At 40.2% G+C, this 16,344-nt stretch overlaps 6 protein-coding genes across 7 annotated transcripts; 3 read left to right on the top strand and 3 right to left on the bottom strand.

Annotated features, from left to right (window-relative positions):
* Positions 1–5,909: 5,909 nt before the first annotated feature.
* Positions 5,910–7,230, top strand: BDCG_17121 (uncharacterized protein). Its single transcript, XM_045426278.1, has 2 exons — positions 5,910–6,374; positions 6,448–7,230. The coding sequence occupies exons 1-2, from the start codon at positions 5,924–5,926 to the stop codon at positions 6,603–6,605; spliced, it is 609 nt and encodes a 202-aa protein (XP_045281256.1). The 5' UTR covers positions 5,910–5,923; the 3' UTR covers positions 6,606–7,230.
* On the bottom strand, positions 6,565–7,381 carry BDCG_17120 (uncharacterized protein). The gene is made up of 2 exons (XM_045426277.1): positions 6,799–7,381; positions 6,565–6,646 (listed from the first exon to the last, which is right to left on the bottom strand). The coding sequence occupies exon 1, from the start codon at positions 7,159–7,161 to the stop codon at positions 6,979–6,981; it is 183 nt and encodes a 60-aa protein (XP_045281255.1). The 5' UTR covers positions 7,162–7,381; the 3' UTR covers positions 6,565–6,646; positions 6,799–6,978.
* A 272-nt stretch (positions 7,382–7,653) lies between these two features.
* Positions 7,654–7,959, top strand: BDCG_17119 (uncharacterized protein; the record flags this gene model as incomplete). Its single annotated transcript, XM_045426276.1, has 1 exon — positions 7,654–7,959. The coding sequence occupies one exon, from the start codon at positions 7,654–7,656 to the stop codon at positions 7,957–7,959; it is 306 nt and encodes a 101-aa protein (XP_045281254.1).
* Positions 7,960–8,597: 638 nt separating this feature from the next.
* On the top strand, positions 8,598–11,541 carry BDCG_05407 (glutamine amidotransferase). Its single transcript, XM_045421088.1, has 4 exons — positions 8,598–9,154; positions 9,304–9,399; positions 9,486–10,218; positions 10,366–11,541. The coding sequence occupies exons 1-4, from the start codon at positions 9,140–9,142 to the stop codon at positions 10,734–10,736; spliced, it is 1,215 nt and encodes a 404-aa protein (XP_045277045.1). The 5' UTR covers positions 8,598–9,139; the 3' UTR covers positions 10,737–11,541.
* BDCG_05406 lies at positions 9,780–14,001 on the bottom strand. 2 transcript variants are annotated; one of them, XM_045421087.1, is made up of 2 exons: positions 10,551–14,001; positions 10,244–10,483 (listed from the first exon to the last, which is right to left on the bottom strand). In XM_045421087.1, exon 1 carries the CDS (start codon positions 13,466–13,468, stop codon positions 11,489–11,491), a length of 1,980 nt encoding a protein of 659 aa, XP_045281253.1. In that variant the 5' UTR covers positions 13,469–14,001; the 3' UTR covers positions 10,244–10,483; positions 10,551–11,488. The 2 variants fall into 2 exon arrangements, with proteins under 2 accessions (XP_045277044.1, XP_045281253.1); XM_045421086.1 differs by having other exon boundaries at positions 9,780–14,001.
* A 1,495-nt stretch (positions 14,002–15,496) lies between these two features.
* Positions 15,497–16,168, bottom strand: BDCG_05405 (nuclear and cytoplasmic polyadenylated RNA-binding protein pub1; the record flags this gene model as incomplete). Its single annotated transcript, XM_045421085.1, has 3 exons — positions 15,497–15,711; positions 15,801–15,936; positions 16,037–16,168. The coding sequence occupies 3 exons, from the start codon at positions 16,166–16,168 to the stop codon at positions 15,497–15,499; spliced, it is 483 nt and encodes a 160-aa protein (XP_045277043.1).
* Between the last annotated feature and the right edge of the window lie 176 nt (positions 16,169–16,344).

Raw genomic sequence — 16,344 nt, 5'->3', positions numbered from 1 at the left:
ATTCAGATATTGAAACTTTCTGATATAAAGTGAACTCAGTTGAAATATGTGATTGATTTACTGTTTCAGTTTTATAAAATAATAAAGACAGTCTTAATTACTTATACATCAATGCTGCAGTCAGCCTGATAAGTGTATAATAGTTTATTTACTTATCTTAAGAAGCAGTTGAATCATTTAAAAAGAAATTCAGTCTGAGATAATGCTATAGTGCAGACTATTATTACTATAAAAGATAAACTGATATATTACTACAGCAAAACAGAACAATCTTTTACAGAGTACTATACTGTAGCAGCTCTACTAGATTTCTTCTATTGAGTTAATATCTACACTTCTCAAGATTGAATAGAGAAGAAATGAGACTCATATATCAAATTAGTCTGAGATTACTACAATGTCAACTATCAGAGATTTGAACAAGCAGATATTCAAGATATGAAGATAGTGAAATATAATTCTCTAGTAAGTAATGATCTTTGATAACACTTCATATTATATAGAACTATAATACTAACTTTGAAATAGAACTTGCATACATTGATTGCAACTGAAAATCAGGTAAAACTATATACTTATAAAACTGAATTTAACTGCTATCTTTAAGATGATTCAATAAATTTATATATCAAATTAATTCTAGAGTTATGAAAAATTGTTAAGAGTATATATTCAACTATTACACTGATAGTATGTAATATTCTAATAATTTCATTGACAGAGGTGAGAATGAAGTGAAAGTTCAACTCAAGTTGAGATATTTATCACTATCACTGAGAACAATTATAAGAAGAAACAATCAAGAAACTCATAATTATAAAACATGAAATTATCAGACAGTTTAATACCTCTGATCACAGTATATCAGAGAAGTGTAGTTTTCATGAGAAAGTAAAGAATAAACTTGTACAAGAATGTATTTAGTTGTTTCATGAGTGTTATCAATAATTGTTACTAAATTCTGATTATATAAGTAATCACTGAATGAACTGAATGAGACTGATTTTAATCTTCAGTCTCAGTTCTATTCTGATTTTGAAAGAATGATTATCTTTTACAGTTTATTCTGAAAAATTACTCTCATTTCACTGTTCTTGAATTAAATCTGGTCATTTTTCACATCATTTCTCTCAGAAATGATTCATTTTCAGATTTTTTTAAGGCTTGATTCTGGTGGAACTCACATCAAGAAATGTATGAGACCAGACTAAATGAGATCAAATGTGAAATTCATGGTCTCATCGGCCAGTCTAATTATACCTTCTCTGCATGAGTGATAACTTCTTGAAGAAGAAGATCACTGATCTTCATTCACAGTATCTTATAGACTCTGTGAAAAAGTCTTCTCTTACAGACAATTCATTGTCTGTTTTCTCAGAGATAATTATTCTCTGATTCTTTCAATGTTAAAAGATCTCTGATGTTAACTGTGAAAAGATTTCACAGATCTCATTTCTGAATGCATCAGTCTCACACTGACTGAGTAAGTCAGAATTAAAGTGACTTAGTATTATAGTATCTGTGAAAGCTTGTTTCAATTCTATAAATATCTGTATGATGTCTTGAGTGAGAGTAAACAGTCTCATTTTTCTGTCTTTCACACTTCTCTTTAACAGATCTGTAAGAGAGACAGTAATTCATGAATATACATAGATGAATTATCTATAGAAATTTATAAATTCTAGAAATATCTGTATCTTATGATATGTTCACAGCATCAGTTAGTTCTCAATGACAGAGACTCAGCTTCTATTCATTGAAATGTTATTCATCTCAATAATATAATCTAAGAAATCAATCTTCTGTATATAGAACAAGCATTTTTCAGTATTTATATAGAGTTAATACTGTCTTAAGTAATTCAATACTTCTTGAACATGAATATTATGTTCTTTCTCTGATTTCAAGAAGATTAGAATATCATTCAAGTATACTATATAGAAGACATTAACAAGGTCTCACAGTGTCTCATTTATATAGATCTGAAAGATGACTGAAGCATTACAAAGATTAAAAGATAAAACAAGATATTCAAAATTGCTATACTTGATATGAAAAGCTGTTTTTCAAATATTATCTTCATTAACTCTGATTCTATAATAAACATTCTGTATATCAATCTTTGAGAACATCTTTACTTCAGATAATCAATTGATCATCTCATTAATTAGTAGTAATGAATAGTAATTCTTAACTGTCATCTTATTGAGATCTCTGTAGTCTACATATAAGTGTAGTCTATTATTCTTCTTAAGTATAAAGAGTATAGATGTCTCTGTCAGACTCTTTAATAAATATATTCAGTTCTTTGATTGTACTTCTTTAAGATATTTATATAGAACATTTAATTTCTTTACAGATAAATTATAAAGAGATCTGTACAGTGCTGTTATATCATCTTTAAGATAAATCTTATATTATATCTTGATATCAGAAAACTTCACTGCTTCTCTTTCTGAAAAGACATTCTTAAAATCTGTAAAGAGATGTTGTGTATATTCATCTTTAATAACAGATACTACTGCTAATCTTACAGTGAGAGTGATAACTTCTCTATCTATTCTCAAGTCTCAATCATCTACTATATAGTATATTAACTCAATCTTTTTCTCAAGATTCTTTCAATGAAACTCTTCAGATTTCTCTATTACTGTCTCTTCATTAGTGAGACAGTACTGTCATATCTGAGTGACTCAGTTAATGAGAAAATTGTTTTCTCTCAATTACAGAAGATCTAGAATAACATTCTTATCTATGATATTAACTGTGTGAAGAAGCAGACTGCTTTTCTTGAAGATTTCTTCTAAGTCTGTGATTACATACTTCACTTAAATTATGTTAAAACAGTGATATTTTATTTCATCTGTAAATTTCATATGATCTGATGAGTCTATCTTCTTTCAACTCTTCATTAAAGAAAAGAAATAGAATATAAAGTTAGTATTCATCTCAGAGTTGAGTAGATATCTCACTGATATCTTCTCATTCAGAGTATGTATTATAATTGTAATATGAACTCAGAGATATAAAAATTATTAATTCTTTATTTCTTTCTCTTCTTTATCTTTCACAGATACATTTATCAGAAGAGAAGTTAACTTTGAGAAGATATCTTCTCAGTTTCTTCTCTTCTTCAGCTTTTTATAATCACTGACATAGTAATTATCAGCTCTGCAGTTGAAATAGAGATTTTTATCAAATCTTTTTTAATATTTTTTTACAGTGAGTGAAGAATTAGAATACTTGAAATTCTTCTTTACTTTCTCTGCACTGAAGCTGTTATAATATCATTTAAATCTCATTATTAATTGCTTAGAAGAGATCTTATTAGTCTTTTTCTCAGAGAATTGATTATTCAAATAGATCTGAGAAGTCAGATTAACAAACTCAGTGTGATTAATTAATGAACTCTGATATTATAATATTATTATTCACATCTTATAAGTTAGCTTTATAAGATAAAGCTGTATTTTTAATTGATTTAAATTATCAGCTAATTTCTCTTAATATTCTTCAAATCTTATATTGAAATTGAAAGAATTCTTATTATCTTATTAATATAATGAGTTGAACTGCTGCACTGCTGTAAAGCTATAATTACAGTAATCTTTGATTTGATTCAGTAGAAAGTTCTTGAATTCTTCTTAAGTTATTATAGTATTGATACACTCAAGCTCTCTCTTCTTAATAACTCAAGTACTTGCAGAGATGTCTTCAGAAAGATTGATAATATATATTACTTATATCTTATAAGTATTATACTGACTTGAATTAAGGTGAAATTTCTGTTCAAGAGTATGAATAAAGCTGTGAAATTCAGATAAGATATTTCTCTTATATCTCAGAGAATCTCTGATCTTAATCTCTCTATCTCTATAATAGATGTAGATGTGTAGAGACTGCAGTGATAATAGAGCAGTTAAAGAGCTTATATTAAAATATACAGTAGTTTCAGAAATCTTAGATTTCTGTCAGAGTAGAGATGTACATACTCTAGAGAATAATGTAGTATTTCTCTCAGAGAGTGAAGTCAGATTGATCTCAGTATAAGTATATAAGATTATATTAATCTATTAGAGCTTAACTGATTCAAACTTATAATTAGATTGAGTGATTTAAATTATAATATAATAGAACTGAAGCAGTGACTAGTTAGCAGTATTATATAGAGATAGTTATTTATTATTATTATTATTATTATTCTTTTATTATACTTATATACAAGCGGAGCTTATAATGAGTTCTTGTGTGATGTTAAATACAGGCTAAGTGTTAATTATACAGAAGAAAATACAGGTGTTGAGATCATATCAAGATAACAAGAACATAGAAAAATACAAAGAAGTGATAATTAAATACATATAATAATAACTTCTCAGCTCAGAAACATAGAGTGATTCATTGAAGTGATTTGTACACCTCTGTATTTATTAGAAATCTGAGGTGCTTGAGTTTCAGATTTAATGTATTCTCTGCGGGTTTTGAACCCACGCGCCTTGATTTCTCACGCCAAGGTGCTACCAGGTGGCCGCATTAACCATTCAGCCACTGGGGCAGAGATAGTTATTTAAGAAGCTGTATAAATGAGCTTAACTATCTTGCTTAAATAGTGAGCTTATAGACTACAGAGTTATTGCAAGAATATCACAGATATAATACTTAGTATACTAAGAAGATTGTATAAGACATGCAGTAACTCTTGTATATATTTCAGTAGAAGAAAAATGAATTACTGACTTCTTTAATAAAGAATCTAGACTGACCGTGTAACTGTGTCTGAAATCAGAACCAGAATTTTTGATAGTTTCATTGTCAATTTAACAGATTTTATTACACAGTTCTAACATTAGATAGTAGTCTTATACTATCTCAGTGAGACTTACTATCTACTCTTATTACATTTTTCAAATAAGATCATGATTTTCACTTCTCAATTTAAATTATTTTTATTACTTTAAATGACTTCAAATCTTATTTAAATGTTATTAAAAAGCATTACTTTTTAAAAAATTAAAAATAGTCTAAAAAAAACCTTAAAATGTCTAAAAATAGTAACTTTATACTAAGAATGAGACTAAATGAGATTAAATGAGATTACTTTCTTATTTTTTTCAAGTCATGATTTCATTTTAAGATCTGATATATAGTTACTTTGCATGTTTATTTAATAATTAGTCTCAGCAGAATTCATGCCAAGAAATGTATGAGATCAGATCAAATGAGACTAAACATGAAATTTATAATCTCAGTAATTAGTCTAGAAGAGTCAGCATCTAGCTATTCTATATAGACAATGAGTGAATACTCTTCTCTCATTTCATGAGTAAGAATAGCTGAAGTGATATCTCAGCAGTGTCTCATTGTCAAGAAAGAGTAATCTGCTGACCTTGTATAGAAGTGAGGTTCTCATATTCATCAATCGGATCTTCCTATGATATATCTGAATGATGTCATAGGGTGGTTGGAAACCGGTTCGGACAGGATGAAATCATCCGCATGGAAGCGATGGGCCGTGTGGAACCGCAGCGGGGCCTTGGCGCGGCCGGGAGCGTGACAGATTTGATGGAGATTTTGAAGCTTTTTTGTATCATACAGTTGAGAACTTCATAAGAGAAAAAGATATAAAAGAATATTTCAGATCTACTTATATAGAATAGTATTATAATAATTAGAAAGATTCAGATTACAATTCATTATAATATAAATTTAGAAGTGAAAGCAGTATGAGATCTGTTCTCATCACTATAAATAGTGAATAAAGATGATTTGAATTTCTGCAATTTTGTCTGTTATAATGGACTTTTTAACTCATCTCTTATAATTTGAAATATACTCTTGTCAATATTCATATGAAGCAACTGTTCCCTTGTCAATCAATTGAAGTATTCATCAAATTGAGGTATTGAACTGCTTTGAATTGGAGATGGAACAGCGGATTCGATGGAAGATTCAATGGCGGATTCGATGGAAGATTTCAACGGCGGATTCGATGGAAGATTCAACGGCGGATTCGATGGAAGATTTCAACAGTGTATTCGATGGAAGATTCAACGGCGGATTCGATGGAAGATTTCAACAGTGTATTCGATGGAAGATTCAACGGTGGATTCGATGGAAGATTTCAACAGTGTATTCGATGGAAGATTCAACGGTGGATTCGATGGAAGATTTCAACAGTGTATTTGATGGAAGATTCAACGGTGGATTCGATGGAAGATTTCAACAGTGTATTCGATGGAAGATTCAACGGTGGATTCGATGGAAGATTTCAACAGTGTATTCGATGGAAGATTCAACGGCGGATTTGATGGAAGATTCAACGGCGGATTCGATGGAAGATTTCAACGGCGGATTCGATGGAAGATTTCAACAGTGTATTTGATGGAAGATTCAACGGTGGATTCGATGGAATATTTCAACAGTGTATTTGATGGAAGATTTCAACAGTGTATTCAATGGAAGATTCAACGGCGGATTTGATGGAAGATTCAACGGCGGATTCGATGGAAGATTTCAACAGTGTATTCGATGGAAGATTCAACGGCGGATTTGATGGAAGATTCAACGGCGGATTCGATGGAAGATTTCAACAGTGTATTCGATGAAAGATTCAACGGTGGATTTGATGGAAGATTCAACAGCAGATCTGAATGTGGATGATAATGAGATTGTGAATTCAGTTCTTCTATTCCTTTCATCATATATTTCATCATCATCACATTGATTATCTCACTTGAGAATGCCATATTGAATGAAGTTGAAGCTGCCAGAGCTGAAGAAGAGAATATAATCACTGACATTTGAGAGATCTGTATAGAAGAATTGATTGTAGAAATTATAGATTCATTCTTCTGATTCTTCTTCTTCTTTCTACTCATTAATCATTTTGTCATCTCTCTTATTCTTTATCTCATTGATAATCACCCGTTCATACAATCTGTATGAGATGTCAGACTCAGGTGTAGGGATTCGCGGATATCAAGAATCCTCAGACTGAGTCTCTATATCCTTCTCATCCATCTGCTCCTCTATCTCATCATTGACCGGATCCTCTCCATTATCCAGAACTTCTGGAACAGGTAGTTTGGGGAGACTGAGGCGCAGGATAGGAGTCTTTGTACAGGCTTGCAAAGCAGCAGGACAGCGGGCGTTGCGAGGCATATTGAAAAAAGGGTTGATTGATATATGTGGATTTGATGATAAAGGTAAGAAAGACGCGTATTTGGATGATATTTGATTGAAAAAGACGTGTATTGGATGATATTGAATGATTCTAGAGAAATGCGGATATTTTGATTTTTTGGTGGTGTTTTGCTACTAATTTTCAGGGGGGCTGGGAAAATTCTGTTTTCGCAAGTAATATGTCCGCCACAATAGCACAAGTCAAAATGCAATGCAATAGCTATGTTTGCATGCCATATCTTACCAAAGCTGCATGTCTCTCTTTATTAATGCTCATACCTATCCAGAGCAAGTTGGGGTATCCATGTGGTCCAAGCAGGAGAAGACAGTGAAAGAATAGATGCTTGAAGTGTTGACAGAATGGCTTATAAGAAGGCATGATTCCCCCCAAAATCCTGAGGCAATCAAGAAAACCGAGCAAAACTATTTCCTTATTCCAACACATTTGTCACTATATCTTTATCAATCACAATGCCCAAACCCACAATGTCTAACAGCACCAAAGCTCCTCCCCCTTCACCTCTTCGCCCCCAAATACCTCCAGGTAGCCCTAACCACACAAACCCTCCGCAGCCCGTTACAATGGAACAGCTGCAAGAACTTTTCATGGATGTTCTTTGTCAAGCCAAGCAGTCATCAGATTCTTCAACACCAATCGAAGATACGGAGTATTCATCTTCAGATCAAAAACCTGGCTATGATCACCCATGCACTCGCCACTGTCCGTGGAGAGCGTGTGTCTTACAACCATCTGGAGCAGGCCGTGGCATCGAATGAGGAATTCGCCCGCGCATTCAATCGCATGGGGCCTCTCGAGACCATGTACAATTAGGATACAGTGTCGACCCCATGACCGCAGAAGCACGTACTTGCATCTCAGCCTTATTTGTAGAATGATTGAACGAGCAAGTTGTGAAATCCTCGGGCGTGTGGTTTGTTTGCAAACAAGGTGTTCACAAGTTCGTGGACTCAAGATCGTGGAGACTGTTCGTCGAGTATCCAAGCATGCGGTGACATGAGATGAATTTGTTCTTTTTCATATTTCTTTCCCATATTTCTCTCTCAATAACTGTATCTAATGACAAAGCGGCTGGAATAACGCTGAATCTCATGAATTGTGTTCTTTGTAAATCGAATTTCTAGCCGCACATCAACGGGAAGCGTAGAGGACGTTCTGTATTGTAGGCACCGTTTCTATCTCACCTGGCCCGGGCTGGCTCTATACATCCTCAAGTAATCTCTGAACCAGTTCCTATCTCATTAAAATCCCATAACGGTCTCTCACGATCGCTCCAAATATGTCTCAAGGGGGTAAGTTACCACTAGCGTAGATCGGGGGGGGGCTGAAGGCATATAAAACCAGCCCTTCCTCCCACTTGTCTTCCGTCACTCCATCTTCTCTTGAGTTGTAGGCTACTGGGGCAAAAGAGCTCAGTCACCACCAGCGCACTGCTGGTAGAAGGGCTGATCAACCCGGAACCGCCAACAAACACCATGACAGATGGAATTTGAAACTGTCATGTGATATCACGACATCAATCACGTGGATTGGCTCATCCCCCGAACAGAAGAACTTAGTTGTTGTAACTAAATATTTATATATCTTATAAAGAACAGGTTCATCGGATAAATAGAACTAGAATATACTCTTATGTGTTAAATTCCTGCTTTCTTTATTGTTACTTGTTGTGATACCCTTTCTCTTTCCTTAGCTACCAGTCTAGCTATCTTCTATTTGCCTCCAAAGCTTCTCTGAGCTATCGTCTTAGCTTCACATCTCGAAGCTCTAACACCCAACACCTTTCCATAACATACCTACCTACCTACACCATCCCCCTCCGGGCATATCATATTCTTATACAGTTTATATCTGTACGCAAAATCATTCTTACACTATACCTACAAAACCACCCGTGGCCGCCAGTGCCAGTGGTTTTGCTCGCAGCGAGCTGCCGTGATGTGTCGGTTTCTAGTATGTCGATGATATGCCCCTGTTGATCTGAATACGATACCCGCTTATCTACAGCCTTAGGTAGCTGTGTAGATAGCTATACAATATGCTTCTTAACACTATCCACATTTGCTTATATATGAAACTAACATCACCCGCTCCTATCACAGGTATACAAGGGGAGACATGATATCCTGCTGAGCAAACTCATAACAGAACCAAGCCACTCCATCTTAACTCAATCCTATGACTCTCGCCTCAGACTAGTGAGTTCACTCCATAACGCCCGACGGCGATTGAAAAGAAGTCAAAATGGGCCCCCAGCCAGCAAGCCAACTAACCACTCTCGCAGGACACCCGCCGCCCGGTAAACGGTGACGGTTTCGGCGTGGGCTTCTACACCGCACTATCCCTAGGCCCAGACCCATGCATCTTCACCTCTACCCTCCCCGCCTGGAACTGCGAGAACCTCGAACGCCTCGCCTCCAAAACAACTTCCTCTCTCATTTTCGCCCACGTCCGCGCCACCACCGAGGGCGCCCTGGCCGACAACAACTGCCACCCTTTCCAACACAACACGCTCATGTGGATGCACAATGGCAACCTGGGCGGCTGGAAGTATATCAAGCGCCACCTGGCCGACTCGCTGGCGGACAAGTGGTATCTAGGCGTCAAGGGTGGGACGGATAGCGAGTGGGCGTTTGCGCTGTTTCTGGATCTGATGGAGCGGGAGGGCGGGGTTGATCCTAGCTCGGCGCCGGAGGGTGGCTTTGGCCATGCGCTGCTGCGAGAGATCATGGGCAAGACGATCAGTAGGATCAACGAGCTGATTGCAGCGATCCCGGCTGGTTATGGGGTTACGGGTTTGGAGACGAGGAGTTTGCTGAACTTTGCGGTCACGGATGGGCACACGGTTGTATGCACGCGGTATGTGAGTAGTAAGACGGATGAGGCTGCGAGTTTGTATTTTTCGTCCGGGACGAAGTGGAAAGAGGGGAAGACGAAGGGGCATTTTAAGATGGAGAGGCATGACAAGGGGGCGGATATTGTGCTGGTGGCCAGTGAGCCGTTGACGTTTGAAAGACGTGAGTGGTTTTTTAGTCTCTCTCTCACTCCCCTTTTGTATTTTCTTCTTTTATGCCTTTTTACGCTACAATCTCTTCCCCCCCCCCCCAAAAAAAAAAAAAAAATCAAAAAAAAATCCGTACGTGTGTTGCTAAAATCCCATCTAGATAACTGGGTAACCGTCCCCACCAACTCCATGCTCACAATCCACAAACAAACCGTCCTCATCCACCCCATCATCGACGAGTTCTACGACGACGACCCAAACCACGACCGCTCTGCCGGCTTCGCCGTCTCCAAGGGCCTCGTCAGCAAAGCCCCCGGCACCACCGTCTCCCTAGATAATACTAACACGAATGACTCCACCACCACCACCACCACCAACAACAACAACAACAATCCGCCATCCATCTCAGAACCGTTCACGGCTGCTGATACCCCCGGTTTAGCCCCCCGGGTGAAGAAGCAGGGTAACAATGGCGGACCAGGGCTAGATGAATTGGAGCGGGAGATACGACGTGTGCAGCTTCGGGTGTGATTTTTCGCTCTCTTATGGTTCCTGCTGTTGGATAGATACATTGGGGACTCTTTTTGCGTAGGTTTTTTTGGCCTTGGATGGTTTCCCCGGGGGAAGGGGGAAAACCCATTTTAACGACAGGTTTTTTTTTTTTTTTTTTTTTTTTTTTTTTCCTGGTCGGTGTCAGGATTTGATGGCCTGTTAAACAATCAGGGTTTCATTATGTTGATTTGGGATAAAAAAAGAAATCGGCGTCTATCAAGAGGGTGGTGGGTGCCACAGGTGAAAGGAATTGATATTGATAGGATGGATCAACAAGGATAAATATATGGTAGCGGCGAGGAGTTAGTTTTTCCCCTTTTTTTGGTTACGCTACGTTACGCCTTATCTTTATGGTTTTGTTATTGATTATCATCCAACCTCCAAACCCTCATTTTTATCCCCCTTTTCGGCCCAAAAACAACAGGCAGTCAGCCAGAGTCAGTTAATCTTTTTTAGAATAGCATTCCGGGATACGCGATTCAATATACCCCCTTGTTAGTTAGAGTTATATATTTCTTCGAAGGAAGTTAAAAGGCAAACGCCCCCAAAGTAACGGTATGTAGACATGAAGTTCCCACATGCCGTGGTAACATGTAACGGGTTTATATACCCAAGCCCTTTGAATAATATAAACAAAACATATCATACAAAACCCATAAACCCCCACCTCAACACCGATGAAACAAAACAATATATCTAGAAGGGAAAAAAGCAAGAAATACAAGTAACCACTAAGTATCCTCCCCCGAAATATTCGCATGCCGAAAATACTTCATCCCCACCCACGCCACAACAACCCACACCCACGCCATCACTGCCGTGCAGATAATAAGCGCAGGATAATACCCCACAATCGGCAGCGTCGGATCATCCTCCAGCTCCGGTGGCGCGTACGGCGTCTCTCCCACATCCCACGCCCAGCTCCACACCCCCAGACAGCTGCCCATGCCCACCACGAAGACCAGCCAGGTTACCAGGAGGATTATCCACCCCCACCACTCCGTCTCAGCGTAGTCCCAGGCTTCTTCGAGGGCGGAGCTACTGGCGGCGGCGGCGGCGGCTACGGCTGCGGCTGCGGCTGCGGCGGTAGGAGAGGTGGTAGCGGTGGTGTTGGCGCCTGCGGCGGTGGCGTTAGGGAAGTCATCGGATACCGATACCCCTGAGACGCCGGATACGGAGGGGGATGCTGTGGTTGTTGTGGATGGGGGTGCGGCGGGGGTTTCGATGGCAGCTGGCTCGGCGCCTGATAATGATAGGGGGGATTTTACGCGGTGGGAGATGGAGCGGAGGCCGGTGAAGGGCATGTTTGTGGCTGTTTGGGAAACGGGGGGGAAGTAGGAGTCGGAGCTTGAAAAGGGGTTGGAGATTGTGAAAGGGAGGACGCGGCGCGAGGTAGTAGTGGTGGTGGTGTGTCGTGTGTCTGTACCTGGGCCGAGACCGCTACCATTGCTGTTGCTGTTGCTGTTGTTGTTGTTGCTCTTACCGCCGCTGCTGCTGCTGCTGGTTGTTGATGTTATGGAGATGGTGGACGTTGTGGTGGTGGTGCTGGCGTTGCTGGCAAGGCGGGTAAGCGGGGTTGAAGTTTGTGTTTGACGGGGGTTGGAGGGAAAGGAGAGGAGTTCGGGTTCGTCGTTGCGGTTGTCGTTGTCAGGATGGGTAGGGTTATTTGATTGCAGCTGTTCCTGTTCCTGGGATGACTGCTCTTGGCGGTGGTGGTGCTGCTGCTGCTGCTGCGGGGTGTTTGAAGGAGAAGATCTCTGGGTAACCCAGGTCCGAGATGGCGGCGGCGGCGGAATCGGCGGCGGAGGATGAGAAGGGGCTGGAGGATGGTTCGGCGCCGCAGACAGAGACGGAGGCAGCGTGGTTAGTTGGTTATGACTTCCCCGTCGCGGTGTCAAGACTTCCTCCCCATCCCCGTCTGGGGAGGAAGGAGGTAACGGCGGAAAGCGCAGTAATCCCCCTCCATCGCCGGCACCATTTGTAGTATCATTATCATTTTTATCAGGCGTAGTATTACCACCCGTATGATCACTGTCCAACCCACCCTTCCGCTCCGCATATGTATCCACGACCCCCTCCTTCGTAACCCCTGAAGGAGACGAAAGCGGCGAAGAAGCCAGCGAAGAACTAACCCCCCTCTCCCTCTCCCTCCTCCCATCAGACCTCAATGGCCCCGTCCCCAACAACGCCGTCTTCCTCAACGACCCCTTCCGCCTCCGCGTCTTGCGCTGCTGCTGCTGCTGCCGCTGCTGCAGCGCACTGGCCATTGCATTTCCACCAGTAATAATACCAACGCCCTTGGCGGCCGCCGCTATTCCCCCTATTGCCCTGTCTCCTCTGTCAATATCCTGCCCATGTTGCGCATACACTTCTTCTGCATCGGTATCCGTGCCGGTTCCGATTCCGCTACTACTAGGGCTCTCAGGACTGCTAAGACTACCACTACCACTACCGGGGTTCACACCGCGCGCCAACGAGAGGCGCGAAAAGAGCGACCTGGATATGGTGCGTTTATGTCCGCTGGGACTCCCGCCGCTGGGTGTGGTGGTGGTGGTAGTGACTGGGCGTGGGCCGGGACTAGTTGATGCGCGGGTGCGTCTTGGAGATGTGGGTGGGTGTCTGGGTTCTTTCGGGCTTGCTGGGGCGGGATGAGGTGGTTGTGGTTGTGATGGTGGAGGATGTGGTGGTCGTGGTGGTGTTACATTTTCCATCGGGGGGTTTTGGTTTTTTTTTCTTGGGTGGGGCGGGATCCGGTTCCCACGCTGTAGGATATGGTATCAGGCGTATACTCGTTTACGTAGGTTAGGTAGGTTATATCTATAGTAGTATATATATGGCGGAGTGAGAACCGTTGGTGATATCCCCGGGGGTATGCGATGTCGGGATGTCTTCCGATGGATTCGTCGAGGTAATTGGGGAATTAACTTATTAACTGGTTGAATAGAGACGGTAGATAGAGAATTAAAATAAGAGAAATGAAATTTATTTATACAGAGATAGAGAGGGAATGAAAGTATTTGTTTTTTTTTCTTTTTTTGAAAAAAAAAGGGTGGTGGTGGTGGTGATGAAGGTCGATGATGATGCTCAAAGCTCTCTTCTCTCTCCGCACGCCGCCCGCGCTAGGCTAGTAACTTAGTTATCATTGGCGGTTATTTATTGACATATTGCAGCCAGCTTTAACTAAAACTACTCTCTGTACGGAGTACAATCGAAGTCATTACTCACAAAATAATAACAAAGCAACATAACTATCTAACAGAAGAATTAATAAGAGAGTATTATTAACTAATTTTTAATGATTGTTGAGGAGGAAAAATATAAAAAATAAAAAATAAAAAAATAAAAATAAACACGAGATCCCTTTCATTCTGTGTGTGGCGGCGGTTGAAAATTAAAGACTTGAACAACGTGGTGAATGCAAGGAGAATATATAGCAATTAAAAAAAAGAATGAGGAAAAAGAGAAGAGAATAGACAAAAGAGAAACAGAAGCATGTGTACTAACAGCACAATCATTGCATGATGTACAGTTATATAAAAATGAATATCGTAATCATCATCATCGTAATCATAATCATAATCATTATCATAACTATTATCAAAGCGACAAAGAGCCAAAATGATAGAAAAATGTCAATTTAACAACGTCAGATTTGGCAGGTTCATTAAAAACATACAAAGTGAAGGCGAGTGTAAGAAGAAAAGAGAGAGACTGAGCCAGAAATTTTTTTGGGAAAAATAAATTTCGCAAAATGGAAGTTGAAATCATAGTAATAATAACGGATCGAAGCAAGACATCGACAATCGTGAGCTCGGAAATAAATATGAAAATCCAACAAGTATTCAAGATGTGAGCTGTTTTGAGACGGCAGAAGGAGAAAGACAAAAAGGGGGGTATTCTGTTTTGCTTGATTTGTAGGAGGGATTAAAAAAAAAAAAAAAGAGAGAGAGAACACGAACACGAACACGTAGGAAAACAGCAAAGTTACACCGGAAAAAGAGTAGAAAAGACTAATAATAATAGAAGAGAATTTTTCATTTCAGAGAGAGAAAAAAGGCCCAACCAACCGCTAAAGAAAAAAGAAAACAGCGGATTGGGCGATAATGGGAGAAACAAAGGACGAAGAAAACAACTTCGATATAGATATAAAGAGGGAAATTAGAAAAGAAACCTAGAAAACAGCGCGGAATGACGAGACCCATAATACTTTCGATAACTCAATGACAACAAATTTTTTTTTTTTTCGGAAGAGCAGACAAACACGAGACAGGTCAATCGAATGGCGTTAGAATAAAGCAAATTGCAGTAAGAGGGAAAAAAGGACAATAGTAAGGCGGGATAAGAAGCAGAGGCGGGAAAGGAAGGGGAAAACCAAACGCGGTAGGATGATAAATGAGGAAAAGATAAAAAGCAACAGAGCGATGAAAGAATCGGGTGGCTTGAAAGACGTTAAGGCAAACCAGGGAAGAAAAAGAGATATAATCGGAATGGGAAACAACAAAATTGAATACCTTCCTCACAAACAATTCAAAACAATCAATCTTAATAATATGTCGAGCTTGCGCGGCGGGGGTATTTTTATTATATTTGCTGTTTTGCAAGGAATGGACGTGGGTTAAAAAAGAAAATTAACCGAGTGTGTCATGCCATCCTAGCAGTTGCATTGCGCGCACAAAAGAACTAAAATAAAAATTAAAACGGAGGAATTTCGATGTTTGTTGTTCAGTGTCCTTTTTGCCTTAAGGTTGGTACCCTCCAAACCCATTCCCAAAGCTTCCACTATTCGGTTGAGCCCAGCCTGACGCTTGAGTGGACTGTCCGCGGCCGTATCCGGCCGCGCCGCCTGGAAGTTGCTGACCGTAGCCTCCTGCGGCGGGCATCCCAGGGCCTCCACCAAAGTTTGTAGCTCCTTGCTGATCCCAGCCGCGACCGCCAGGGCTAGGTCCTGCACCGCCTAATTGGGAGAAGTTAGTCAGTACAAAAATCCTATGCTTTGGGTGTAAGAGGTGGGAAGCTGTTTTGGGGGGGGCACTAACTACCTACCTTGGGGAGTCATAGGACCGCTCGGACCGCTGTATTGCGGGAAATAGGGCGAGGTGCTGGAGTTGAAAGTCGGGGTGCCACTCTGTTGAGGAGAATACCCTTCAAATTGCCCGGTTGGTGGGCGGTCCTTTCCCCACTATGATTTTTATAAGAAAATAGAGTCAAAAACGTGGTCCTTTTATACATGTATGATATTATTAGCACCCAAGGGGGGGGAGGGGGGATGTATCACTCACGCTACACTTTAATGGACGACCGTTGACATTGTAGCCGCTAAGTTGACAGATGGCCATGGCAGCATTCTCGTGCGTGTCCATCTTGACCAAAGCGAATCCGCGATCGGCCTGGAATCGGGGTCTCGACGACATAACCGAAAATTCTGGGAAGAGAGGGATAAAGATCGTTTTGTGTTGTTATATTGGGTGTGAGGTTCCCAACGTAACCAGGTGTGTTTGCCCATTTGGAGTGGTTTTGAAGCGGCCACCCATGTTCATAACTTTTGGACTCCCATTGGGTGGGGGAAATCGTGGGTGGCCCGATGGGG

This window comes from Blastomyces dermatitidis (assembly GCF_000003525.1).
Source record: "Blastomyces dermatitidis ER-3 genomic scaffold supercont1.5, whole genome shotgun sequence".
Lineage (NCBI taxonomy): Eukaryota > Fungi > Ascomycota > Eurotiomycetes > Onygenales > Ajellomycetaceae > Blastomyces > Blastomyces dermatitidis.
Note: the sequence above shows the minus strand (reverse complement) of the source record. Positions and strands in the feature narration are given on the sequence as shown.

What these genes read in the sequence shown, in the direction of transcription:
- BDCG_17120 (XM_045426277.1), bottom strand. Translation starts at nt 7,161, where the DNA reads ATGCCTCGCAACGCCCGCTGTCCTGCTGCTTTGCAAGCCTGTACAAAG.
- BDCG_05406 (XM_045421086.1), bottom strand. Translation starts at nt 13,468, where the DNA reads ATGGAAAATGTAACACCACCACGACCACCACATCCTCCACCATCACAA.
- BDCG_17121 (XM_045426278.1), top strand. Translation starts at nt 5,924, where the DNA reads ATGGAACAGCGGATTCGATGGAAGATTCAATGGCGGATTCGATGGAAG. An exon ending in CGATGGAAGATTTCAACAGT is followed by an intron (nt 6,375 to 6,447) that starts GTATTTGATGGA and finishes AGATTTCAACAG; the next exon opens with TGTATTCAATGGAAGATTCA.
- BDCG_05407 (XM_045421088.1), top strand. An exon ending in ATGACTCTCGCCTCAGACTA is followed by an intron (nt 9,400 to 9,485) that starts GTGAGTTCACTC and finishes CCACTCTCGCAG; the next exon opens with GACACCCGCCGCCCGGTAAA. An exon ending in GCCGTTGACGTTTGAAAGAC is followed by an intron (nt 10,219 to 10,365) that starts GTGAGTGGTTTT and finishes AATCCCATCTAG; the next exon opens with ATAACTGGGTAACCGTCCCC.